Source organism: Myotis myotis, unplaced genomic scaffold, assembly GCF_014108235.1.
Source record: "Myotis myotis isolate mMyoMyo1 unplaced genomic scaffold, mMyoMyo1.p scaffold_m19_p_8, whole genome shotgun sequence".
Taxonomy (NCBI): domain Eukaryota; kingdom Metazoa; phylum Chordata; class Mammalia; order Chiroptera; family Vespertilionidae; genus Myotis; species Myotis myotis.
Genome location: NW_023416390.1, coordinates 44123703 through 44151463, shown reverse-complemented (window position 1 = coordinate 44151463; position 27761 = coordinate 44123703). Strand labels below are relative to the sequence as shown.

The 27761-nt window shown below is 40.4% G+C and overlaps 1 protein-coding gene and 1 long non-coding RNA gene across 9 annotated transcripts in view; one reads left to right on the top strand and one right to left on the bottom strand.

Moving 5' to 3' along the window:
• The window catches only part of GPR155 (G protein-coupled receptor 155), a 42178-nt gene extending 31523 nt beyond the window's left edge, over positions 1-10655 (bottom strand). For 5 of the 6 annotated variants that reach the window (XR_004969441.1, XM_036320029.1, XM_036320031.1 and 2 more), the window contains exons 1-3: positions 10455-10655; positions 7370-7449; positions 5054-5550 (exon numbers count right to left, since the gene is read on the bottom strand). Coding sequence is in view for 5 of the 6 variants with exons in the window: in XM_036320029.1 (XP_036175922.1) it covers positions 5054-5519 (466 nt within the window). In the remaining variant the exon portion in view is untranslated. Of the gene's footprint in view, positions 1-5053; positions 5551-7369; positions 7450-8585; positions 8619-10454 lie in introns of those variants that run through there. The other variant, XM_036320030.1, reaches the window with a different exon arrangement.
• Positions 10656-10824: 169 nt separating this feature from the next.
• Positions 10825-27761, top strand: part of LOC118661143 — a 120623-nt gene continuing 103686 nt past the window's right edge. For 2 of the 3 annotated variants that reach the window (XR_004969159.1, XR_004969158.1), the window contains exon 1: positions 10825-10886. This is a non-coding gene — a long non-coding RNA (uncharacterized LOC118661143). The remainder of the gene's footprint in view (positions 10887-27761) is intronic. The other variant, XR_004969157.1, reaches the window with a different exon arrangement.

Genomic DNA, 27761 nt, shown 5'->3' with positions numbered 1-27761 from the left:
ATATCATAGTTACACCAGACAAATGCCAGGTTTATGACTAGTTCTACATGCTGACCGTCATCCCCCAACTTCTTGAAATCTCTTGTTTCTCATCTAACTCTTGCCTACTGTTTCAGGCCTGTCTCAGGTGCTGCTTCTTCCACCAAGTCTGCAATCTGTCTCATGGATATCCTCTTCTCTGGGTGACTCTGGTAACTGTGTCATATTAGTGCCAACTTATTCTAAGTTCCTATAGCCCCCAGGTCCCAGCACAGTACTGAGAAAACCTGAAAATAGCTGCTGAGTTGAATTAACACATCAATGGATATCAAAGGTTTCAGAGTAGAAATGTATTTTTTTAACACACAATAATTTATATCTAATTGTTCATCAACCTGTTTTCTTTTTATATCCAAATTTTCTTCCCTTTTCATATTCTGAATATTTATAAAACAGGTTATTATTGGGGTATTTCCAGTTAGTTGGACAGGTATTTGAAAGCAAAAGTATAGTCTAGCGCAGTAATGGCAAACCTATGACACGCATGTCAGAGGTGACACGTGAACTCATTTTTTTGGTTGATTTTTCTTTGTTAAATGGCACTTAAGTATATAAAATAAATATCAAAAATATAAGTCTTTGTTTTACTATGGTTGCAAATATCAAAAAATTTCTATATGTGACACAGCACCAGAGGTAAGTTAGGGTTTTTCCAAATGCTGACACGCCGAGCTCAAAAGGTTCACCATCACTGGTCTAGCGGGACAGCAAAAAATCGGGAATAAATAAATACTTGCTAAATTACTAAAAGATTATGGTTAAACATGGGAAATTTCAGTCCACTTCTGCCATTCATTTGCATAATTACTTAACATTATGTCTTTATAAATTAGTGCAATTTTTTTGCTACCAATCTGAAGATGATTTTTCAAATCTGAAAAAAATATATATGAAAGCAGCGACCCTTTACTAACAAATTAGATTTATAATCATTATATCAACTATTAAGCTCTAATTATTAATTAGAAATAAGGCTCTTGGGGGTGAGGAGAAACCCACTATGAGGAATTATTACATAGCTTTGAAGAACTAAGAGATAAATTTAACCACCCACTGTGGCTCCTATTTTAATTCTGGCAGATTTTCAAGCCCTAGCAAATACCACAAAGACCCAGATAAGATCATTCTATTATTTAATGGCATATAGTTAAATGCTTCATTTTCTTTTTGTTTACAGCTCAAACACTAGAGCATAATTATGATTAGCCAGGATACTTATCTATCAGCATTGTTAAAGGAATAAATTATAGGATTTAACTATGCCCTATTAGTATCTTTTAATGACCAAGGCAAGAAACCATTCTGATGTGCTGAAATCAACATTTCACCTTGGTTTCCTTTCACACTCATATTTCTTTCTTTTTTTTAAAATGGAGTTTTCACATTTTTAAAATATATATTTCTTTATTGATTTCAGAGAGGAAGGGAGGAGAGAGAGATAGAAACATCAATGATGGGAGAGAATCGTTGATCGGCTGCCTCCTGCACACCCCCTACTGGGGATCGAGCCCGAAACCCAGGCATGTGCCCTTGGCTGGAATCGAACCCGGGACCCTTCAGTCCGCAGGCTGACGCTGTATCCACTGAGCTAAGCCAGCCAGGGCACACTCATATTTCTTTAAGTACCTTTGAGAAGAATTGTTTTTAAGCCCTGGCCAGTCTGGCTCAATTGGTTGGAGCATTGTCCCGTACACCAAAAGGTGGTGGGTCCAATTCCTGGTCAGGGCAACCCAGATTGTGGGTTCATGTGTAGGACCCATGTTTGTCGCTTACACTGATGTTTCTCTCCCTTCCTCTCTCTAAAATCAGTTGGAAAAAAAAAAAGGAATTGTTCTTAAGAAACGGACAGCTTCAGTGTGTAGTTTTCTGTCACCTGAGTATAGATAAATCATTTTGATTTAGTTTCATAGACCGTTATAACTGTCATAGTATAGAGAAAAAGGAAACATGACTGTCCTTTTCTTTTATTCATTATCTGCCTTCTCCTGAGTCACCTGTAAACTGGATTGATGTTATGAAACAAATGCAGTCTTAAAAAGGATATGTCTTGTAAGCTATGATGTTTACCTGTGAATAAGAGAGTGGAAATTCCTGGGAGAGGCCACATAAACTGAAAAGGTCTTCTCTCTAGAGCAGTAGTTCTCAACCTGTGGGTTGCGACCCCTTTGGCAGTCAAACGACCCTTTCACAGGGGTTACCTAAGACCATCCTGCATATCAGATATTTACATGACGATTCATAACAGTAGCAACATTACAATTATGAAGTAGCAACAAAAATAATTTTATGGTTGGGTCACAACACGAGGAACTGTATTTAAAGGGCCAGAAGGTTGAGAACCACTGCTCTAGAGACACTATCTTTCCTGTTCACAACGAACGAGGCCAGAAGGCAGATGGGCATGGACAGCAATAGTAAATCACCTCACTGGAGCAGATACACGGCCCTGCAGTTCTGTACCACACCTTCCAATCTGCAGATATATGAAAAAGCACTCCTGACTATACTATTGGATTCTGGTAAAGGTATTGTTTACCATCTAATATTATAAAAGCTCTTATGTTATTTGTGATTTAAAATGCTGAAAAAACACACAAGTACTACAACTCAAAATCTATAACCATAATCATTGGGGAAATTGAGTTCTCACGCTGCTGGGAACATGATTATTACCAGATTATTACCTGATTTAATGTGGGACATAGGAAAAGTAGTGATGAATATGGTTAACTACAGTTTTTAGTTGGAGAGTCTGCCTCGATATGAAAATAAACACACTTAATTTAATAGGTCTTTTCCACTACTATTCATTTTGTGAAATATTTTTAGATTAATGCAAAGATAATAAAATGTTGATTCTCTGTGAAAGTAATGTATTACAAGGGCTAGTTGGGTCTTCTGAAGGTTAAATGGGCATGTTATACGACTGTGCGGCATAGGGAATGTCCAGAGTTTAGAACCAGAAGACCTAGGTGTGGGTCTCAGGCACCTGTAAGCTATCTGACCTGGGACAGGGCAAATAAGTCTCTGTAAGCCTGTCTCCTTACTTAAAAATGAGGATAATGATATCTGCCCCACCTCAAATGAGGTAAGTAAATAAGAAAGAACTCTATCAACTATAGAGTTACAAATGTTAGTTCTATTTAGTTATGGGCTCACTAATCTATGAGAACATGAAACTATATACTTACAGTTTATGTCTAAATTAAAACACCGCAACATTTATTAAATATTTAACACTATTGTACTGAGCCACTGCTCAGGCCCTTATACCATAAATACTTGACAAATTTACATTATTAATGCAGCTCTGAAGAGACAGATAAATACATTAACTTCTTGCTTTTATTTCCAAAGTCTTTATTTTAATGCTTGGTTCATTCTTAATTTTAAATTTCAATAACCTTAAAGGAACACCTACCTAGTTTCTGACTATTTACAGCTCAGTTATGTAAGAGCCTAGTTTTTCCTCTCTCATAAACCTCCTGCTTTACTCATGGTTATTTAATTTTAAGGTATACCTCTGTTTCTAGTAAAAGAGATGGAGGAGGGTCAAAGGAGGAGAAAGATGAGAAGTATAGTCCACCAAAATCCTCTTGGTGCCAGTAATGAGATAAGCTGGGGGGTGGGGGCGGGTTAAAACTACACGATAAGAAATCTGAAAGTTAATGGTAGATTTCAGTTGTCCATTTTGTTAAGTTTTTTATAGTCTCTGTTCAGAAGCTACATCATCAGAAAGGCCTTTACTGATCCTCTACCTCAAGTAGCACCTTCTCATTCCTATCCCTCTATAATACTATTTTACTTATTTTTAAGGCCCTTGTCATTATTTTAATTTTAATTTTCCATTAAAATGTACAAGAATGTTGCTCACAGGTGTATTCTAGCAGCTAGCACAGTCACTAGTACATAACAGGTCCCTATCGATGAGCAAATGAATGAATGACTAGATCTATAATATTCAGGTCCTCACTTTATAATACATGATCAAAGCACAACATAAACTTTAAGTTAAAAATAAAAATATAAGTAAGTAGTTACTAAATGTACATTTTCTTTTTTTTTAATGGCAGTTTTGCACTTTATTTTAAATATATTTTTATTGATTTCAGAGAGGAAGGGGGAGGTAGAGAGAGAAACACCAATGATGAGAGAATCATTGATTGGCTGCCTCCTGCACGCCCCCTATTGGGGATTGAGCATGTGCCCTTGACGGGAATGAACCCGGGACCCTTCAGTCCGCAGGCCGATGCTCTATCCACTGAGCCGAAACTGCTAGGGCAAAATGTTTATTTTCTTAGTGGCAGAGTGCTCCGGAAAAAAAAAAAAAAAAGATGTTTTAAGATATCTCAACATCCCAAACTGGTATGTTTATTGTTTCATCAGGAAAACATACACACATAGAAACATAAAATTAGACTGCTTAAAGAATTGGAAAGATGAAGAAGGAAAAGTTGGAAAGGTGAAAAAGCCCTCACTGCTTTTGTTCTTAAACAAAAAATTAACTTCAACTAAAGTACATTGACATTTTGAAGAACAACTAAAAAATGAGCTTTAATGTAAAATAATATATATTCTAGATGGTAAGAAAAATAAAGGGATGAAAAAAGTCACTCATAAAATTCCACTGCTAACATTTAGTAATGACTTTTTATACAGACATATACCTATCTCTTTTACATAATTTAAATCAGAATCTGATCTCTTCTTGAAATTATACTTCTTTCATATATGATTATTGAGAAGAAAAAGAATACTATTAGAAAGAAAATTCACAAAGTTTATTTGGACATGACCATTTGTTTTAGGTAGGCCTTTCAAGAACTCAAATTCTGAAGTTAAGGAAAAATATAATTCATCCTAATTTAAGATATAGCTAAGAAAAAAGTACAAAATATTTCTTAGATTTAAGAGTATCACTAACAAATGCTTAGATAAATTAAAAGGCTTACATCCTGGTACCTTCTAAAACACTTGAATTTTTTAGAAACTTGAATAATATAAAATAACTTACCTATAGGATATCCCAATGCAAAGTCATTACTTTGTGTAGCAAAAATAGGGAACAGTCCAGCTTTGCTAAATCGACTGTTAGGACTGGCAACTAATAAGGTTAATACACATACAGTGAAAAATACAGAAGCTTTGGCAATTAAGATGCTATATAGGAAAGACCAATCCACATTGGAAAAATTAAGTACAACCATGTTTTTGAATAATAAAGCTGGAAGTGCAAATCTGGAGACAAAATTTCCCAGTCCTTTGGCCTGTGTTGATGTTATGACATTGGTCCTTCCTGCTATATAACCACAAAAGACTATACCAAAGCATTCTAGTAAGGCTGGAAAAAGCCTTGTTATTGACATCGAAGATGAGTCATTAGTGGAATTAAATCCATGCATTACTGTTGAGGACAAAGTCGTGGTCATATTGACTGCAATGGTTAAGTTCTTGGCAGGTAAATCAGAAAAAGAACTCATTTTCTTTCACCCTCCAACTCCAACCAGATCTCTGGAAAGAAGGAAGAAAGGTTCAGTGTGACAATCAGTAGGAAGAATTCTAATTGAAAGGATACATTGGCAAACCTAGACTTATTAAATGGCCAAATAAATAACACATACTTTTCTTAAACTACCATCTGAGAAAAATGCAAGCAATAAGAGGGCGGCAGGGGTGGGAGGAGTGTTTCCTCACTAACAGTAACCTCTTTACTTTCAAAGGTGGGTCAGTGCAAAATATTTATGTTGCTGTCCTATATTCAATATCAGACCCGAGTAATACAGCTGCAGTGGTGCCCCGGGGTCCTTTCCAGTGGTCCACCCTTGAGCTCCACCTACTGATTAAGAGCATGGAGCTCACAGAGTCTCTGCTGAATATTCACCTGCATTCAACTTCTCCAGAAATTTCAGAAATTCTCAGGGTTACGTCAAGGAGACACACTAGACAGAAGGGGCCTTTCCAGCCTGTGGCCATACTTGACTATAGGATAGGACGAAGGGTATAGTAGAGTATCCCTTATCAACTTTGAACCAGTAACATACTGTAGGTATCACTTTCATCATCTGTATAATAGTACCCACCTAATAGGAACTTGAGATGATTTAAGTAAAGTCCTTACAATCACATCTGGAACAAAGTAATCCCTTAACAAAAGTTAAATATAATTTTGGTAGCATATTAAGAGAGATAATGAAACAAAAAATGATGGCATTCCACCAACCTACTCTTAGTTCCTTTTATACCAGCCACACATTGGCCTTCTTGAATGTCCCAGACCCTTTGTGCTACATGGACTTTGCACATGCAGTTAACTCTGAAATGTTCTCTTCTCTACCCACCCACCACTCCCTACATACTAACGCCTACTCATCCTCTAAATCACATAGTCCGGGAGTTGCTTCTATCAGGTAAGGCTTCTCTAACCCCACAACCAGGCCACGATTCTTTCTCAAATATAATCATGTTCCTTAGGTTTGGCCACTTTTCTCATTTTATAATTATACTATGCATTAGAGTGGCTATTTGTTTTATGTCTACCTCTTTTAGTAGACTTTAAGTGCCACAGAAACAGAGTCTGTGCATGTTTCTACTTACTGTTATGTTCCTACCACCTAAAATAGTGCATGGCACACAGGAGACTCCATATGTGTATATTTACTTCATTTTTTAGTGAATCAATGTTCTCTTTTAGGAACTATCTAGTTCATAGACAGAAATCTCTCTCTCTCTTTTTTTTTTTGATGATAAAGTATTCTAAGTTTTTCACTACAGTAACAGGCCCAAGACCACACAATGTGTTCTAAAATGTTCTAAAGCTGTTCATTAAATGTTAAAGAACACAAATGTGTTGTAAAATGTCCTAAAGATGTTCAAAAAAATGCTAAAGCAAGGAATGCTAATATTATAATCAGATTCCCCTCTTGCTGCCAGGGACACATGAGCGTGAAGTTTAGACAACTGCAACTAATCAGCTCTTATTAGTAACCTGAAGTTAACATGGCAGCAACTGCCAATTTATAAGTAATTATTCCAGTTAATCATCTAAAGTTACCTTATATAAGGTAGAAAGTAGAAAAGCTCATTCCCGAAATGTGCAATGCCCAAATTAAGTTCTCAAACATCTACATCACATTAAAAAGACCCTGGTGGCAGGCCAGAGACCAGCAATAACTGATACTCAGGGGTGTGAACGAGATAATTTTCTCTGTGCTACCCTGGTATAAACGGAACCATTTAAAAACTTACATTTAATCTGGATCAGGACAAGTATTTTCCTACCGGGATTAGACAGGAGTGGTCACTAGACACAAAACCTACAATATTCACATACCTGAAGTTTAGCAAGTCAGCGTCCAATTATATCCTGGGAAAGCTACTGGTTGGTACAGGTACTCATAGTTGAAGTAGGAGCTGGTAAACAATTAAACAAAGGTGTTAAACATTTGGAGCCATTAAAAGTCAGTGCTAAAGAATGAGGTGATAAAGTAGCCCAGTTTTCTGTTATTTTTTTAAAATATAGTTTTATTCATTTCAGAGAGGAAGGGAAAGGGAGAGAGAGAGAGATAGAAACATCAATGATGAGAGAGAATCATTGATCGGCTGCCTCCTGCACGCCCCCTACTGGGGAACGAGCCCACAACCAGGGCATGTGCCCTTGACCGGAATCGAACCTGGGATGCTTCAGCCCGCAGGCCAAAGCTCTATCCACTGAGCCAAACCGGTGAGGGCTTCTGTTATTTTTTTCAAAGTTCTCTATATGTATTTCTTTGCCTGAAGTATTAATAACTGATACGGCTCACTACCCCTTATTTGTACCACACTCACATTATCAATGCATTAAAATAGTTCTTAAACCAATAGTTTTAACTAAACTAGTAGTTGTTCAGTGAGAAGAGTCAAAAAGACATGAACCCAATTTTGGGCCTTATCTCTTATCAAATTTTTGGTCAAGTTACCTAGCCTCTCAGAAGCTAAGCTTCTTTAACTATAAAATTAGAGTAAAAATCTCCTTAGAAGGATATTGTGAGGATTGGAGATTTTATACTAAGCTTATAGTTTATCACAAAGTAGGTCTTCAAGAAATGGTATCTTTGACCCAGGGATCCCACTCCTGGGAATATATCCTAAGAATCCTGAAACACCAATCAGAAAGAATATACACACCCCTATGTTCATAGCAGTGTTATTTACAATAGCCAATATTTGAAACCAGTCCAAGTGCCCATCAGTAGAGAAGTGGGTAAAAATATTGTGGTACATTTACACAGTGGATTACTATGCGGCTATAAAAAAGAAGGAACTGCCAAAACCGGTTTGGCTCAGTGGATAGAGCGTCGGCCTGCGGACTGAAAGGTCCCAGGTTCGATTCCGGTCAAGGGCATGTACCTGGGTTGCGGGCACATCCCCAGTGGGAGATGTGCAGGAGGCAGCTGATCGATGTTTCTCTCTCATCGATGTTTCTAACTCTCTATCTCTCTCCCTTCCTCTCTGTAAAAAATCAATAAAATATATATTTAAAAAAAAAAAAAGAAGGAACTCTTTCTTACCTTTTGCAACAGCATGGATGGACTTGGAGATTATTATGTTCAGTGAAATAAACCAGACAGAGAAAGATAAATACCATATAATCTCACTTATATGTGGAATCTAATGAACAAAATAACATAACGAACAAAATAGAACCAGGGGCATGGATACATGGAACAGACTGACAGAGTTTAGAGGTAAAGGAAATGGGGGAGAGGGGTTGTATGAAAGAAGGTGGAGATTAGCCAAAGAACACATATGCATAGCCCATGGAGACAGACAACAGTGCGGTGAAGGCCAGGGGAAGGGGAGAGGGGCTGGGTGAAGGTGGGTCAGGGGGTAGGGGGACGGAGGACATCTGTAATAGTGCCAATACATTTTTTAAAATGGTAGCAATTGCTATTAGGAGCTGTAGTCCTAATTATTATAAGAAGAATACAAATTAAATACACTGTATTGCCCTATGTCAGTTCTTCAAACAATATTTGGTATTAAAGATCCTTCAACTAAAATAGAGGGACAGGATGGGTCATAAGTTTATCCGTTTTTATTTTATACCAAACAATTAAGAGAAGTTCAATTTAATTTAGTTTGATCTTAAATAGTTGTTAGCAGGGAAGGGAGAGCTCTTCATTTTTCTCAAGGTGATGGTCGAATAGTTGTAGTAACGTCCAGGTTTAACTTTCAGTTAGTTGAAAATTAAGAGAAAAACTGAAAAGTAATTTTCCCCTTTTCCATGAGGTTTCTTTTAATGTTCCTCAACATTATAAAGGGAATACCTGCTAGTTGAGGGGAAATCAAAATAACTAAAAAGGACTTATAAAGTTTTTATCTTCTTTAAATTCCCCCCACCCGTCCCCTGGGGGAGGAAAATGTGCTATCTAAAGCATTCTTTTAAAATAAACAGGAACCACAGTAATGGGAGTTTCTTTAAAAAGTTACATCCAGTTTTTTCATCTCATTAAAACAAAGCTCACTGTGTCACAAACACACTGACCTGTCAGTAAAAGGGGCAGCGGTGGACACCTGCTATATACAAACCACTTCAGGCTGCTGCCCACTGGTATTTTGTTTAGATAACACCAGAAAACCACTGACATTATAATTGTTATGAAGTAAAAATCGGGAAGAGGGTTTCCTGATTCAATTCAAAGAGAAAGCTTTAAACTCCCAGGCTGTCCGTTTCCCCTTTATCCCAGGGAACAGCGTAAGAGGGTGGTACTATTCAAGCACCCTCCAACAGCAACAGCCACACCATCCACCCACGCCCACTGCTTGTGGGGAACCAAATGTCCTTGCCCAGGACCCAGCGTGGGGAGCCCTGCGCAGGGCTCTTCCTTGTAGACTTTGGCCCTCCAAGAGAAGGGTGTGGAGAGCCGCTAACCGCACAGGCCGCCGAGAGCAGCTGCCACCCAATGCCCGGCAGCAGCGGCAGAAGTGGGCAGGCAGCGAGGGGTCTGCGGCTGGGATGGCCAGCTGGTCCTTCAGGCTCCCCTGGGCATGGGCGTCACCACGTCAGAGTCACTGACATGCTCTGAAAGGGGGTAGGGGAGGAAATTTGGGGCAACTCTCCAAGTGCATGGGCAGAAGGTCCCAGGAGGGCAGATACCGAGGACGCCCCTTGGGATAACGGGAAGAGCCCGAGAATGACAGGGTGAAACGAGGTGCCCCTCGAACTAGGGAATGGCAATCCTGTCCCCAGAAGGTACAAGCAAGCTGCCCCTGCCCCTACGTAAGCCTTCCCGGTGGCCCCCCACGTCCTAAAGGCGGGCGCTGCGGGGCAGAGGCGGGCGGGCACAGGCAGTGGGCTTCGGGCCTGGGAGCCGAGGGCTGGGCGCTGCCCACCTGCTCAGATCCAGGGGGCGGGGGGCACCGGGGGCCCATCTCACCTGCTACGTCTGCAGCCCCGGGGCCGCGAGAAGGGAGTTGGTGCTCGCGGGGGCCAGGCAGGGAGGAAATCACCGTCATCTCCTACGCACAGCGCCCCTCGCAGAGAGCTGCGAGCTGCCGGCTGCAGGAGCTCAGTCACGTTCCACGAAAGTGAGGTACAGAGAAGCGGTGGCCCGGTCAGCTCCTCCCGGGCGGCTCCGCCTCGCCTCCAGGCCCCGCCCCCTCCAGGCCCCGCCCCGCTTCCAGGCCCCGCCCTTCGCCGCGAGCCTCCCAGCCTCCCAGCCTCCGGGCCCACCCTCATGCTCCGCCCCCGCCTCCTGGACGAGGAGACTCAGGGTGCCCGGCCCCGCCCCCAGCGAGCGGCCCAGTCACTAGACTCAGGAGGCGGGACTTCCGGCCGCCCGGCTCCCGCAAGATGGCGGCCGCAGTGGGTAATCCTTGTGTCGTGTTTTCCTAAACTCAGCTTCAGAGGCCTTTAGTCTTTCCCTCTAACCCCAGCGTCGTCGTGTGATCCGCCAATTCCTCTCTTTGTTAACCTAGTCATGTTTATGGCACAGAGTTTAAGCGCGAGGATTTAAATAAGAATCAGACCTGGTTCAGAATCCCGCCTTCCTCTTTCCCAAGGCAGCGTGACCTTGACTTGGCTAACTCAGATTTAAATGTCTGTGAAGCTTTAGCACTGTGCTTAATTTAGAATGAGCTCCCGGTCCCTGTCTGCCTATGTTTATATTTTGAAGGGAACTACCTGCATATCCCCTTGGTCTCCCAAGAGGAAACTGGTTGTGTATTGGTGGAAAACTTCCAGAGCTTCTTGAAATGAAGGGGCCCCGAATACGGTAGATCCTCCAATAGCACCTTTTCTTTCACGTGGTTTGTTATAACGTTGATGAAATTCCAAGAATTTAATCTTGTGTATGTTAATTTGCCTATGGTAAAATTGGTTTCGTTATATGTTGTTTCCTTGCAGTTCCAAGAACCTATCCATAATGTTAGGTGAAGACTTAGAACTCCGTTTTGAAACCAGAAGGAATCCTGTATTTGAATTAGTCCTTTGGAAGGAAAACTATTTCAAACTTAAAAATGTTTATAACCTGATCCCACTTAATATCTCCCCAAGCGTCTGTGCTTTGTAAAGCCTCTAGTTTGCTTTGCATCTTTAACTTTCTTGTCTTGCAACTTCAATGTCTTCCTATCATCCTGGTGGTTTTAGTGTAAAGATACAAGAATGTAACTTGAAAAATTACAGTAAGCTGAGTGTCGGTTAAAGTGTGGGCAATGGGAAGGGCACCAGGTACTAGACCTGTGGCATCTGATCAAACCTGGGCTCAACAACCTGGTACTTGAGTTCTGGCAAGGAAAGAATTCAGAGCCAAGACTCAAACCATAAGAGATCCTTTATTTATAAAATCACAGAGGTGGGAGAAGCAATTCCTAGAAGAAATGGGCTTAGGAAACAAGTAATAGAGGCAGAGGAAGGGCCCTTGGAGCTTGGGAGTGAGGAAGGTAATGGTAAGTGCCTGGGGGAACCGGAGAGGCATGGGGTGCTCCCGGAAGGGAGAGCAACTGGGTCCATCCTAAGGGTTTTAAGGGTGACATTTTTAGGGGAGGTCCCAGGGGAAGATTTCAGTAGAATATTCAGGAGTTTTCCAGGTATGTCCTTTCAGGGTTGTGGTTCCTATTGATAGATTGGCTGGCACCAGGGCAGAGGGTCATGATTCAATGCAGCTGGCCCTGAGGTCAACCATGGCATTGCTTGTCTGGTTTTGTGGCTGTTCTGGCCTGGAGCTGAAATACAACTGAAGCCTAGATGTTATCTCTAGGGATGAAAGGTCAGGGGGTCCAAACTGCATGACCAGTATATGCTAGGGGAGGAAAGGTCACCCTAGGGAGGCACCCAGGGCTTTTCAAACTGGTGACCTTCTGTATCTGGTCCATCGTCTTGCTCTGCTCTTGTCTGTCTAACTGTTATAAAAGGATCTGAAAACTAAGCAGGAAAAAAATGGTCAGAAACTGAAACTATAGAAAAGTTATGTATTCTTCTCCTGCTCTCCTCACTTCACCTTTGTTTCCAATTGTTAAAAAGAAAACCACAGGCCAAAAATGAAGTCACTTTTGCTGGGCCCTGTCACTAAACTGGGGCTAATATTTAACATATTCACAGTTTCATTATCTAATTTTTAAAAAATAATTATGAATGTAATAAATAATTATAAAATACAGGATGGGCCAAAAGTAGGTTTACAGTTATTCATATGCACAATAATACAATAATTAAAAAATATTACCAGAATAAACTCTGATGTACTCACAACTGTAAATCTATTTTTGCTCCATCCTCTATTCACATAAATTAGAAAGGAATGAAGTAAAAATCAACACCTATTGAAAACATTTTACTATATGTATCATTTTTTCTATGTATATAAGACTAAGAAAAATAACATCACACAATAGGCATGATTTTTATACACATGACTTTTAGCAACATCCTATATAATAAATGCCTAATATGCTAAGTGTCTGGTCGTCTGGTCATCCATTCACCCAATCAAAGCATAATATGCTAATGATATGCTAAGGCCACTCAACTGCTCGCTATGATGTGCACTGATCACCAGGGGACAGATGCTCTGAATGGTAAGTTAGCTTGCTGCTGGGGTCTCAATTTTTTAAAAAACTTTTATGAGTTTATTTGAGTCAAACTGACAATTGCTGGGAAGTAAAATCTCAACAGGTTGAGAAAATGCTCCAGAGGTTTTTGTAGCTTATTTTACACATTAGAATAAAAGGAAGAGACTAAGGAGGGTTACATGAAATCCATTGGTGGGAGATTAAGAGGGTGGGAGAACAGGAAGGGGGGAATCTCTGGGATTGGATAAAAAATAAACTGGAGGAACTCATCCTTCTTTTACATTGGTGGGTATAGGATAGTTAATAATTATCATTTAAAGCATATAGATGATATGTGAGAAACAAGGTAATAATGAAGGCTTCTGTGCTCTGGTGCTATGGTCGTGCCTTGAGGGATCTGGAAAAAGAGATTACTCTGACATCTCAAAGGTATGTTATATTGGATGCAAAAAGACACTAGACAGCCTCAGTTAAGATAAAGATTGATCTTTGTTAAGAAAGTTGCAGGCCTAGGTCTTGACTACCACCATAACTTGCTTTTAGTTAGGAATTTTTATGTTCTGACTATCCTATGTGGTTACTTTCAGTCTCTGAGTTTGTAAGGTCAGCCATGCAGGCTTCCTCTGAGCTTGTCAGGTTCAGTATGTGGCCCCTTTGTTGTGCACACTTTCCCCTTTTGTTCATCTTCAGATGCAAGACCAAGCTCTTGGTTGGATAATTTGCTAGGAAGGCTCATTCCTAGGAAGTCTTAGTGTCAGTGTTTTTCTTGCTGAAATGGTGGAGCATTGGGAATGGGCAAGATGGTAAACTTGGTTGGAAGTTAAGGCCGAATTTTTCTTAAAAGGGAAATGCAGGTAAATGAGAGCCAGTCAGGACTTATGGGTCTTCCTTAAGAAAAAAACACTCTGGATCATTTCTAACCTGCAAGCTATCCAAATTTTGCTATCTCACTTTTATGTGTTTTGCATTCAGCATAACATTTACTTATAGTGTGAGGACACAACATACGCATCTCTTCCGTTTTTACAATCTGATCATGAGAGGGATTCCCAGTTACTGGTGGTGGTATTATTATTATTATTATAATCATTATTATTATTTTAATATGGCCCTTTTGCTTCCCATTGAAAGCACTCAAGTGTCATTCATTGTTAATCTGATTTCTGCTAGTTGTATAATTGGGAACTATAACTTTAAGATTTAATTGAGCCAATCAATTATCTTTATTGTTTAAACAAGATTTTTAAAAATATATTTTTTATTATTGATAGCATTACAGGAATTTCCCATTCCCCCCTCCTTTATTCCCCTCCTCCCAGGCCCTATGCCCCTGCCCTCCCACCCCAGGTCTTCACTACCCTATTGCCCATGTCCAAGGGCTATGCATATCCTATCTTATCTAATAAAAGAGTAATATGCAAATTAACCATCACTCCCTCACTCCGTCACAAAGATGGCGGCTGCTACGGAGCTGGAGCGAGCAGGAGGCTTGGGTTGCCCCTGGCAATGGAGGAAGCCAAGCTTCCTGCCCGCCCTGGCAGGCCCTGAGCTCCGCTCAAGGCTACAAAGTTTCAATTATAGAAGATAAAATAAATCCCAGATACCTGCTGAAAAAAAAAAAAAGAAAAGGAAAAAAAGGAGAGGCTGGGAGCTTCAGTCGCCAAGAGGCTTGACCAGCCCGCAAACAGCCATCAGCCCCTCACCTAGGTTGGCCATGGAACCCCAGTGGGGACCCTCACCCTGAAGAGGGTGTGAACAGCCTGAAAATGGCCCTCAGCCCCTCACCCAGGCTGCCCAGACACCTCAGTGGGACCCTCACCCTGATCCGGGACACTTCAGGGCAAACCAGCCGACCCCACCCATGCACCAGGCCTTTATCCTATATAATAAAAGGGTAATATGCAAATTGACCCTAACAGCAGAATGACTAGGAATGATGAGTCACTTTGACACACACTGACCACTAGGGAGCAGATGCTCAATGCAGGAGTTGCCCCTGGTGGTCAGTGCGCTCCCATAGGGGGAGCTCTGAGCCAGGCTGATGGCTGCCAGCACAGCGGTGATGGCGGGAGCCTCTCCCGCCGCCCGCCTCAGCAGCGCTAAGGATGCCCGACTGCAGCTAGGCCTGCTCCCCGCTGGCAAATGGACATCCCCTGAGGACTCCGGGGCTGCCAGAGGGATGTCTGACTGCCAGCTTAGGCCCGATCCCCCGGGGGGACAGCCCCCGAGGGGTCCCAGACTGCGAGAGGGCACAGGCCGGGCTGAGGGACCCCCCGAGTGCACAAATTTTTGTGTACTGGGCCTCTAGTCTCTATATATAAAACCCTAATATGCAAATAGACCGAATGTTGGAACAACTGAACAACTGGTTTCTCTGACATGCGTTGACCACCAGAGGGCACACGCGGAACATGGCAGGCGTCGGCAGCAGGCAGCAGAGTGCAGAACATGATGGGCATTGGCCACAGTGGGATGGTGGAGCAGGTGATCAAGGGTGCCAGACCATGGTGGGGCAGCGGTCACTGTCATTGGGGCAAGCCTCTGGTGGTTACTGAAAATTCTTTGCTCCCGCATTCCACGGTTCTGCCTGGTGCTTGCACCTGCTGCTGGCACTGGCCCCGTTTGCACCCACTGCCAGCGCCCGGTGCCAGCCCTGATTGCTCGGTGCTGTCAGTGGGTGTGGGCGGTGGCTGCCGGCCCCATTCGCCCCTTTGGGCTTCTCCACCTCCCCCTGCTCTTGAGGGGCGATCGGGGCCAGCAGCCACCTCTCGCACCCGGTGCCAGCGATTGCCCCGCTCTCATCTGCTGCTGATGCCAGAGCTGCTTCTTGCACCTACTGCCAGCACCAGCCTTGCTTGCACCCGCTGCTGGTGCTGATCCCAATCGCTCCACGCTGCCAGTGGGTGCGAGTGGGGCCAGCGCCGTCAGTGCGTGGGAGCGGCGGTGGTGGGAGCGGGGCTGCCGGCAGACAGGACTGGGGGCGGGGGTCGGAGTGCTGTGGCGGGAGGGGCCGGGTGGGGGCACAGAGGATGGGCCAAGACCCGCCCCTGTGCCCACTGCAGCCTCATGGCCGACAGTTCCTTTCAAGGTGCATGAATTTGTGCACTGGGCCCCTATTAAGTATATAAGTTCTTTGGTTTATCTCTTCTCATCCCCCTAACCCCACATTGAGGTATGTCAGTCTGTTCCCTGCCTCCATGCTTCTGGTCTTATTTTGTTAGTCAATTAATTTTGTTCATTAGAGTCCACAGATAAGTGAGATCATGTGATATTTGTCTTTCTCAGATTGGCTTATTTCACTTAGCATAATATTTTCCAGGTCCATCCATGCTGTCCCAAAGGGTAAGAGATCTCTCTTTTTCACAGCTGCAGAGTATTCCATGGTATAAATGTCCCACAGCTTTTTTATCCATTAATATACTGATGGGCACTTTGGCTGTTTCCAAATCTTAGCTATTGTGAATAATGCTGCCATGAGCATAGGAGTGCATATATTCTTTCTGATTGGTGTTTGGAGGTTTCTAGGATATATAGTCCTAGAAGTGGGATCGCTGGGTCAAACAGATGTTCTATTTTTAATTTTTTTAGGAAACTCCATACTGTTTTCCATAGTGGCTGCACCAATCTGCATACCCACTAGCAGTGAACGAGTGTTCCCTTTTCTCCACATCCTCACCAGCACTTGTTTGTTGATTTTTGGATGATAGCCATTTTGATAAGTGTGAGGTGATATCTCATTGTGGTTTTCATTTGCATTTATCTGATGATTAGTGACGTTGAAAATTTTTTCATATGTCTCTTGGCCATTTGTATGTCCTCTTTGGAGAAATGTCTATTCAGGTCTCCTGCCCGTTTTTAAATTGGATTGTTTGTCTTCCTTTTGTTGAGTAGTATGAGTATTTATATTAACTTTTGGATATTAACCTCTTATCACATGTATCATTGGCAAATATGTTCTCCCATACAGTGGGTTCCCTTTTCATTTTGGTGGTGATTTCTTTTGCTGTGCTGAAGGTTTTTACTTCCATGTAGTCCCATTTGTTTATTTTTTCCTTAGTTTCCTTTGCCCTAGGAGGTGTATCTGTAAACATATTGCTACAAGAGATGTTTGAGATTTTGCTGTCTATGTTCTCCTCGAAGATTTATATAGTTTCATGCCTTACATTGAAGTCTTACATCCATATTAGGTTTATTCTTGTGTATGGTGTAAATTGGTGGTCTAGTTTCATCTTTTTGCATGTGTCTGTCCAGTTTTCCCAGTACCACTTATTGAAGAGACTGTCTTTACTCCATTGTATGTTCTGCAATCCTTTGTCAAATATTTATTGACTGTAATGATGGGTCAATTTCTGTGCCAGCACTTATGAAGTTAAGCAGAATTATAATTAAAATGCCAAAGGTTAAGGACAAAGAGAGAATCTTAAAAGCAGCAAGAAAAAAGCAGTTACCTATAAGGGAGCTCTCATAAGACTGTCAGCTGATTTCTCAACAGAAACTTTGCAGGTCAGAAGGGAATGGCATGAAATATTCAAAGTGATGAAAAGCAAGGACCTACAATCAAGATAGTCTACCCAGCAAAGTTTTCATTAGAATCAGAGAACAGAAACAGTGATTCCCAGATAAGAAGAGCTAAAGGAGCTCATCACTACCAAACCAGTATTATAATAAATATTAAAGAGTCTTCTTTAAGAAGAAGAAAAAAGGATAAAAATATAAATAATAAAATGACAATAAATATATATGTATCTACAATTAATTTAAATGCAAGTAAATTAAATGTTCTGATCAAAAGCCATGCGGATGCTGAGTGGATAACAAAACAAACCCTTAGATATGCTGTCTATAAGAGACTCACTTCAGATCAAAAGACACACACAGACTGAAAGTAAGGGATGGAAAAAGATATTTTATGAAAATGGAAACAAAAAATGGGAGTAGCAATATTTATACCAGACAAAAGAAACTTTATAACAAAGGCTATATAACAAAAGACAAAGAAGGACCCAGCAAATCCACTTCTGGGTATTTATCTGAAGAAACTCAAAGTATTAAATAAAAAAGACATATACATCCATATGTTCGTTGCAGCATTATTTGCAATAGCTAATATGGAAGCAACCTAAGTGTCCATCAGTAGATGAATGGATAAAGAGGAAGTGGTACATATATGCAATGGAATAGTACACAGCCATAAAAAAGAATGAAATCTTGTCATCTGCAACACCATGGATGGACCTAAAGGGTATTGCGCTGAGTCAAATAAGTCAGACAGAGGAAGACAAATACTATATGATTTCACTTATATGTGGAATTTAAAAAACAAAATAAATGAACAAAAAAACCAGAAACAGACTCATAGATACAGAAAACATTTTGACAGTTGCCAGATGTGAGGGAGGTTAGGGAACTGGGTGAAAAAGGTGAAGGGATTAACAAGTACAGATTGGTAGTTACAGACTAGTCAAGGAGATGTAACATATAGCCTAGGGAATACAGTAAATCTCTCTATATAAAGAGCCAGGTCTGTCACATCCAAAATGATCGAAGGCTCGACCTAACACCCAGGCTGCGTGTGCAGCAGGCTCTAGTGGGTGGGGACTTGTGGCAGCAGGGATAGGGCCAGGGGAAGCAGGGCCAGTACTCATGCTCACAACCGCCCACAAGCACAGACACACACAGCGCCCACCAGCTCACAGCCTTTTCTCCCTTTCTTTCCCTCCCTCCCTCCCAGCTCACTCTTGGAGCCTCTCTCAGAATGAGGCCCCAGGGCAGGCAGAGGGTGGAGCTGCCCCCACTGGCCCCACCCCCTCCCAGCGGGGAAAGAGGAAGAGGGAGAGTGGGAGGCAGGGAGGCCTGGAGGACTGCTGAGAAAAACAAAGGGAGACAGACTGGGAGAGACTGAGATGGAGAGATGGAAACAAAATAGCAATATTAAAATATTTCCTCTAATTCCCTTTTAATGTGCATGAATTTCATGCACCAGGCCACTAGTATTATAATAGCTATGTATGGTGTTAAATGGGTACTAGATTTATCAGGGTGATCACTTAATAAGTTAAATAATGTTACCCACTGGTTTGTACACTTGAAACTAATATATTATTGTATGTCAACTGTAATTAAAAAATAAAAAATCATTTAAAGTACATAAAAAAGAAGTTAAGCAGAAAAACAGTGAAGCCAGAATTAGATTATGAAACTGAAAGTTGAATCGACTTTGATAAGATAGCATGCAGAAAACACACAATAGCTAGAAGCATGATGACTTTGGTGGCCCATCCAGTTTGTTTCAGGGTGGATATAACTTCTTGATACTTGTTTCATTTTGACCACATTTTTTTTTTTTTTAAGGGGTTAGACATCAGGAACATGAACATGAAAAACAAAATAGTCCTGTTTTAGCTACTAGGTTGTTCACTTAAAAATGTGCTCAGAAACAAGTTTATGTAATAGGCAATCTTTAAACAAAGAATCTTATAAATGTGTAGAGCATTTTGTAATTTGAATAATATCTAACATGAAAAACTCTAGATCTGCCCAACTTTGTAAAATATAAGGAGGAAGTGGAGAAAACCTCAGATTTAATTTTGACTTGGGAGTAAGATTTTAACTTACTCTATTTAAAACATGAGTGGAAAACAAAACAAAACATGGGTGGAACTTTTGAGTAAAAAGCTAGCTCAAAAAAAGCTATTAACATTCTCAGCACAACAATTAACCACAGACCTCAGAAGCATTCTTCCCGTAGAGTATGTATTTCAGGAGTTCCAATCTCCTTCCCTCCTTGAACAGGCAGTACTCTATTGATTTCCATAGTATCTGCAGTGCCTGGAACAGTGCTTGGCATATAGTAGTTAATAAGTATTTGTTGACCTACTCACTCTTGGAATGGCAGCTAAACAAATTTGTGAAGTTTCTATATTTAGAGAGTCACTTAAAATGGAAACACCTGCTCTTATTCTGCTTCTTCAACTATCAATAAAAGTAACTGACCAAAAAATATCAAAATGTTTGACTCTATCTGGCAGCAAAAATACACAGATTGCTTTTGTGACTGACAATGGCTGAAACAGAATAAATCATGGGGGAATCATCATTGCTTGAGACATAGACTAAATATGATAAATAGTGTCCCAGTAATTAATTCTATAAATATTTCAATGCTCCTAAAATTCCAAAAGTTATTTAGACTTTCCTGTTACCCTAACTTCCATGCAAGCTTTATCTGAACCATTCCAAAAAGTTGAAACAGAAAAGAGAGCTTAAGACTTCTGAACTACAAGACCATTTTTTAGACCAAGTCAGAAAGAGGTCTGGACACTAAGTTTTGACATGGTTGTTCTTGAAGAATATCATTTTAAAAAATATAGATACCAAGATCCCAGTCAGACTTAGTAAATCAACATCACTGGGATTTGGTCCAAGTTCTGTATTTTTTCCAGATTCTGCAGATAAATTTTAATGCAAATTCCAAGGTAACAGCTGCTCTAGGGAATAAACTAGAAATTACACATCTGTTTTAGAGTAGGCGGGGATATTTGCCTTAGAGGAGGGCAGAACATTTTTCATTTTTCTAGAGTCAGTGTTGTGTGGGGAGAAATGTGTTCTCATTATAGGAAAAAGGACACATTGAGTCTGGCAACTTCATTCAGAAATTAATTTCAATAGCTATTTTCCTATGAGGACATTCTTCCTCATGTAAAACCAATTTCTTTTTGGTTTGTCCTTTATGGAGAAAAGAAAAACAAAACAAAACTGATCACTGTATTCCTTTCATTCATATATATATATATATATATATATATATATATATATATATATATATATATTATCGTCACTATAGTGCCATTACCAAATCCCAGTCAGAAAGTTCATATTATGGGTGAAACTGGATGAATTAATTTTTTGACACATTCAACAACTAAGCCAATACAGTTACTATATTGTGGATTTGTAGCAAAACCCCAATGCAGTCATTTCACCATCTCTTAAAGCTTCAGCTTTTGAGAAACAATAATAATTTCTTCCTCAGAAATATTATTTCCCAAGGAATGACTTAATTTTATCCTTTATAGTTTGTGCATTTGGTGTCCTTAAAAAAAATTTTCTCCTGCATCAAGGTCATAATGATATTCACTTATATATACACTTTTAAAGCAGCGGTTCTCAACCTGTGGGTTGCGACCCCTTTGGCGGTCGAACGACCCCTTTGGCGGTAGAAGACCATCCTGCATATCAGATATTTACATTACAATTCATAACAGTAGCAACATTACAGTTATGAAGTACCAACGAAAATAATTTTATGGTTGGGTCACAACATGAGGAACTGTATTTAAAGGGCCAGAAGGTTGAGAACCACTGCTTTATAGTTAAATGTCTTTTAAAAATGTTATTCTTTGTACCATTTTTTAAATTCTCATGTGTTGTTAGAGCTCCACTCTAGACTCAAAGTGTAGAAAGTTCCTGTCCAACACAGAGAATACTTCTGTAGCTCCTGCTACTGAGTCTAAATAAAATAATCCTCAGTGTAGAATAAAATAAGACTGTACAGAGAGGTGAAAATCTATGAAATGTGGTCAAAGAAGATAGCAGAGCAGTATCAGCTAATGGAAATATAAATTATCTTAAAGTCAATGTATATTTACCCTAGTGATACTGAAGCAATAAGGCCGTAAGCCTTGAAAAGAGCAAATGCAGGGCATGTGGACTAATGGCTGGTAATCATGTTGTGGGTATGCTTATCGCATGCATGTCAAATGTCTAGGAGAGATATATTTATCATATGTTTGTCAAATGTCTAGCAGGACCTTTAAGATGCCCTTGAATAAAAGTCATTTTACAGCTCAATGTCATCATTGAGTAAAAAGCTAGCTCAAAAAAAGCTATTAACATTCTCAGCACAACAATTAACCACAGACCTCAGAAGCATTCTTCCAGTAGAGTATGTATTTCAGGAGTTCCAATCTCCTTCCCTCCTTTAACGGGCAGGTACTCTATTGAATTCCATAATATCTGCAGTGCCTGGAGCAGTGCTTGGCATATAGTAGTTAATTATTTAATAAAAAACCAACCACCTCAACGAAAGTAATCTTTTGATAACATTTTTAGATGTCCCATCTCTGAACCCCTGCTCTGGCCTGCCATACCCACATACTTCCTTAGGTTTTTGGCTTAACTATGGAACTGGGCTCCAGCTGCTCTGCTTTATGAATGGCTATTACCTACTGTCTTCTGCCTGTCTTGAGGATTGGGTCAGACACCCAGCTTTGCCTACATGTGATTGACTTGACTCATTTGTACATTCTATCTCATTATAATCATGGGGCTACCATGATTATATCCTTAATATCATCTTAATATCATCTCAAACTGATGAGAATAAGTTTCCAGCCATAACTTTCCAACTGTCACCTGGTAGACAATTACTTGTACTTGCAAAGCCAAACCTTAAGAATATTCTCCATATACTCAAATGGTCTAATTGATAATCATCCCAGCAAAGGAGGCATTTCTATCTATATAAAATAATCTATTTTCAAAAGTGTGATTTCTGTTAAGCTACCCTGGGCTTCATGAATAGCACCACCCTTTGTGGAAAGACCTGTTTCTCTCACTAAGTAAATCTGCCATGTAGTTGGGTGGGCTCAGTGGATGATTCTGGTCCTCACCAGTAACAGCTTTCCCTGCCGTCTACTATAAGAAGGTTATTGCTGTCACTGCACATTTGTTTTGGATGGGATGGATCTCTGGATGTGAGGCAGAACCTGTAGAGTTGGTTTAGCTGCCTTGGCTGGCCCTTTCCTTTCTCACTACTTTCTGTTCTTTTCTGCAAGTCTGCCCTCTCAGTAAACAGCCACAACCTGGTATCCTTTCATTTCTGCCACTTCCAAATTTTCTCCACCCTGGATAGACCCAAAATCTGAGGTCTTGTCATCTTAGATCCCTCATAAATCCCCTTCTCTTGAACACTCATGCCTATGGACTCTCATCTGTGCCATGTAACCCCCCATTGGTTAGCATTCTAAATGAAAACAGAGTTTGTGCCTGAGGAGCTCTCAGGCCACATATAGATCTTATCTGTCACCAAAAAGTCCATGCAGCAGCCTAGCTTCAGGAATTGTAAACCTGGAATTCTCTTCCATTTTTTTACAGTCCCAGGTGAGCTATTGCCACTCTCAGTGTCCCCTCTCTGCTGGTAAACCTCAACTCCACCCACCTCGGAGTTAGTTTCCCTGTAAGCCTCACAAGGTATTCTAGTCAGCAAACTGATGGAGTAAGAGGGAAAGCTGAAGATTTGGTGGCCAAAGTGCTGAGAGAGCAACTGTGCCACTAAAGATGACCTGGAGTTCACGGATTTCTGTGCTCCTGAATCTGACTCCTCCCAATCTTGTTCCTGAAGTGGCAGGTATGTGCACAGACTCCAAAGCCAGACTGCCTGGATCAGACCCTGCTTGGTGTCTTCTGAGCTTCCTTGGTCTGCAGTTTGGTGCCTGACATTAATTTGGGGAAATTTCTAGTCATTATTTCAAATATTTCTCCTGTTCATTTTTTTCTTCTCTTTCTGGCTTTTCAGTTTGGGAGGTTTCTGTAGAGATATCCTCAAGCTCAGAGATTTTTTTTTTTTTTCAGCTGTGTCTAGTCTACTAATAAGTCCATCAAAAGCATTCTTAATTTCTGTTACAGTCTTATCGTTAGCATTTCTTTTGGGTTCTTTCTTTGAATTTCCATCTCTCTGCTTACATTGCCCATCTGTTTTTGAATGCTGTCTACTTTATCCAGTAAAACCCTTAGCATATTAATGATAGTTGTTTTTAATTCCTGGTCTGATAATTAAAATATCCCTGCCATCCCTGAGTCTGGTTCTGATGCTTGCCTGTCTGTTCCATCTGTGATTTTTGCTTTTTTTAAAAAATATTTTATTGATTTTTTATAGAGAAGAAGGGAGAGGGATAGAGAGTTAGAAACATGGATGAGAGAGATCGATCAGCTGCCTCCTGCACGCCCCCTACTGGGGATGTGCCCACAACCAAGGTACATGCCCTTGACCGGAATTGAACCTGGGACCCTTCAGTCCACAGGCCGATGCTCTATCCCCTGAGCCAAACCAGGTCAGCTGATTTTTGCTTTTTAGTATATCTTATAGTTCTTTTCTTTTTTGGTAGCGGGGCCTGATGTACTGGGTAAAAGGAATTGCTGTAAATAGACCTTTATTAATGGTGGGAAGGGAGTGTACTCTGGTCCTATGATGAGGGCTCAGTCTTTTAGTGTGCCTGTGCCTATGGACTGGGGTAGGTATTTACCTTGCCAGGCCAATTAGGCTCTGATAAAACTCCCAACAGGTTAGGCTCTGGTTAATTAGTTTCGCTTGAAGGCTGACCTTGTTAAGTACAGAATGCTGTAGTGTTCCTTTTATGGTTCCTTTTCCCTTCCCCGTCAGAAGAATTGTGGGGAAGGGAGTGTGTGAATATTTCCAATATTCACTGTGAGAACCTGGTGAATACCTAGGAGGTAAAACTCACAACTGTGTTGGGCCCGCAACGACTTGGTTTCCCTGGAGTTTTTAATTCTTAGAGATGCCCAGACTGAGACCCAGCAATTCTTCAATTATAGTTCGGGTTTTCCTTCTGGTGTTGATTCTTAGGGAGGTTGCACATCCAGTAAGATGTGACTCTCTGTATTTGTATATTGGTATTTCCAATTTTGGGAGTAGCATTTTGCCTTGTGACCTCACTTCTCTTTCAGATCTAAGAAGAACTGTTGATTTTTCAGTTTGTTCAGCTTTTTACTTGTTAGGATGGAGTAGCAACTTCTAAGCTTCTTACATACCCTCTCAGAAACCAGAAGTCTCTTATTTACCTTTTCATCACTGAAATATGAAAAGACTCAGCAATTCTGTGAATCATTGCTATGTCTCCTTTTTCCAGCAGTTCTCATCTCTTTCCATGGTTTACTTTATTATTTCATTGAGGCTCCTAGAAGTTACATATGTCAATGGACCACATGTTATGTAGAGAGAATGTTCCATAGCCAAAATGTGAAAATATAAATAACTGGAATGGCTTGATCAGTCCTACCCTTTCTAATAAGAGTTTCCCAATCTGTCATCCAGTCACCCTGTGCCTCTTCCTTTTGTTTTTTTAATCTGATTCCTCTTCCATTCCAGAATATAACCCAAAACTTCTCACTAGTTTATCCTATTGATGCAGCTGCCAGAGAAGTATTCATAGCTGCAATGAGTATGGTATACAACAGTTGAACTACTAAATCAAACCAAGCCTGGCCTGTACTACCCTGGATTTTATTAGCCAACAAATCACTTTCAATGCTTAAATCTGTTTGAGTTGAATTTTCTTTTGTTACTTAAGATTAAAAGTCTTCCACTGTCATAGTGTTCATTTTTTTCTTTTTACCATACTTATAATTTGGCATACCATTTTATAGACCCTTGCTTTTGTGGTGGACATTTTATCATATATATTTTAAATACTTGTTTTTTTACATCTTTGGTTGCTAGAGTTATATCGTCTGTTGGACTATGATTGGGCTGAGACTTCAAATAAAAGTATCTTTCATCTTTAACCTTTCTATTCTTGTATGTTGTACGTGTACGTGTATTTCCTTGTGAGTAGACCCAAACTCCTTACTCCCTGTATTCTTTAAATTTCCCCCCTTAGCATTTTATTCAATGTGGGAATTCTGGGCATATCAATATATATTAACCTCACATATTCTCTCTTTTCAATGACTTTTCTTTTGCCTTATCACTTAATGCCTAGTCTTTCATCTGGTCTAATTCCTTTCAGTGTCTTCCATTTCATATTATTTTCCTAATTTAGTAGGATATCCTTATATCATTGTTACTTGGGACCTTGTATCTAATAACATAGTAGTATACATAGTGTTTTTATTTATAAAAGGGGTTTCTGTTGAAATGGCCACTGTAACACATGGGCCAGGAAAATGCTGAGTCCCTATAGGGGACTCATTGGATTTTCTGTCCTTGGCCTATAAATGGTTTGCCCATTAATGTGGTTAGGTTTTATAAAGGGGTTTTTATTTACAACAAATGGATTACTAAGTCTATTTTCTGTAGGTGTAGTTCCTCTAAAACAGTGGTTCTCAACCTTCCTGATGCCGCGACCCTTTAATACAGTTCCTCGTGTTGTGGTGACCCCCAATTTCATTGTTACAAATTGAACATAATTAAAGCATAGTGATTAATCACAAACACAATATGTAATTATATATGTATTTTCCGATGGTCTTAGGTGACCCCTGTGAAAGGGTCGTTTGACCCCCCAAAGGGGTCTCGACCCACACGTTGAGAACCACTGCTCTAAAAGATTAGCTATTTCCTTGTCTCTGCCAATGTAAATAGTTTCTGAGGTTTCTATTTGGGTTTTTGTTTTAATAATTTGGTTGAAAGGGTGGTGGTCTAAATTGCTTAGGTGGCCGAAAGTGCCTTGTAAATTTAGTTCTATATGGTCTATGTTGATTGGGTTTACTTACATTAGGAATAGTCTGTTTTGTCTGTATACATTAGTTTTAAAGCTACAGCTTTTATCTTGACTTAGTTCCTCAGCTGTTCTTTTCAAGTCAGTGAGATTTCCTGTTGTTCCTGGTGCCTAAATATTCTGTAAATAATGCTGTTCTATTCTGCAGGGGTGCATTTTTTAAGATGACTTTTATTTTTTAATCCTCACCTGAAGATATGTTTGTTTTTTTTATTTGAGAGAAAGGGAAAGAAATATCAATGTCAGAAACATTGATTGCCTCCCATACACACCCTGATCAGGGATCGAACCCGCAACCTGGATATGTGCCCTGACCTGAAATTGAACCCACCACCTTTTGGTGCATGGACAACCAACGCCCAACCAACTGAGCCACCCTGGCCAGGGCAAGATGACTTTTAAAATTTGTTCTGTTGCTTCTATGTATAGTGGTGAGGATACCTGTCCCTATCATAGGTCAGTCGTCTTAATTTCACTTTTTTATTAGTAGTTCCCCCTGATACTTTCCATGGAGATGTTTTAGGATATAAAATCCTAGGTATTATCTTAATTTCCAGGCTGCTGCTACCCAATCACACAAAGATCTTTCTAAGTTAATATTATATTCTTCATATGCTCTAAGGTGTTTATTAAATTTGGCATAAATGATAATAGGTCTGAGTTGCATATATATATAATTTTATCTGTCCAATTAAATGCAAAACTTCTGGATATTAGACTAAGTCTGGAGCAAGAGAAGACACTTAACTAATACTTACTAGTCCTGTCAAACTCTACCTCACACATATCCAGAATTAGTCCACTTCTCTACACCCCCACTATACCACCCTAATCTAGCTTAATACTTTGGTTTCCCAAGTGCCTCTTGCTCTTTCTGGCCCCCTGCAATCTTTTCTCCACATACCAATGTTTAAATCAGATGATGTTACTCTCCTACTTAAAATTCTCCACTTCCATGACATATCTTAGATTAGAAGTTATCTGTTTCTGCCTAAATCTCTCCATTCACCCCCCTTCACTTGTCAGTGGTCACTCAGCTCTGGGTTTTCTCAGTTCCCCTCCCTGGAATGTTCTTCTCCCAGGTCACCAATGTCTGCTCCTTCTCATTGTTCAGGTCTCAGTTCTCTCTTCCTTGCGTGATCACCCAATCTGCACTGT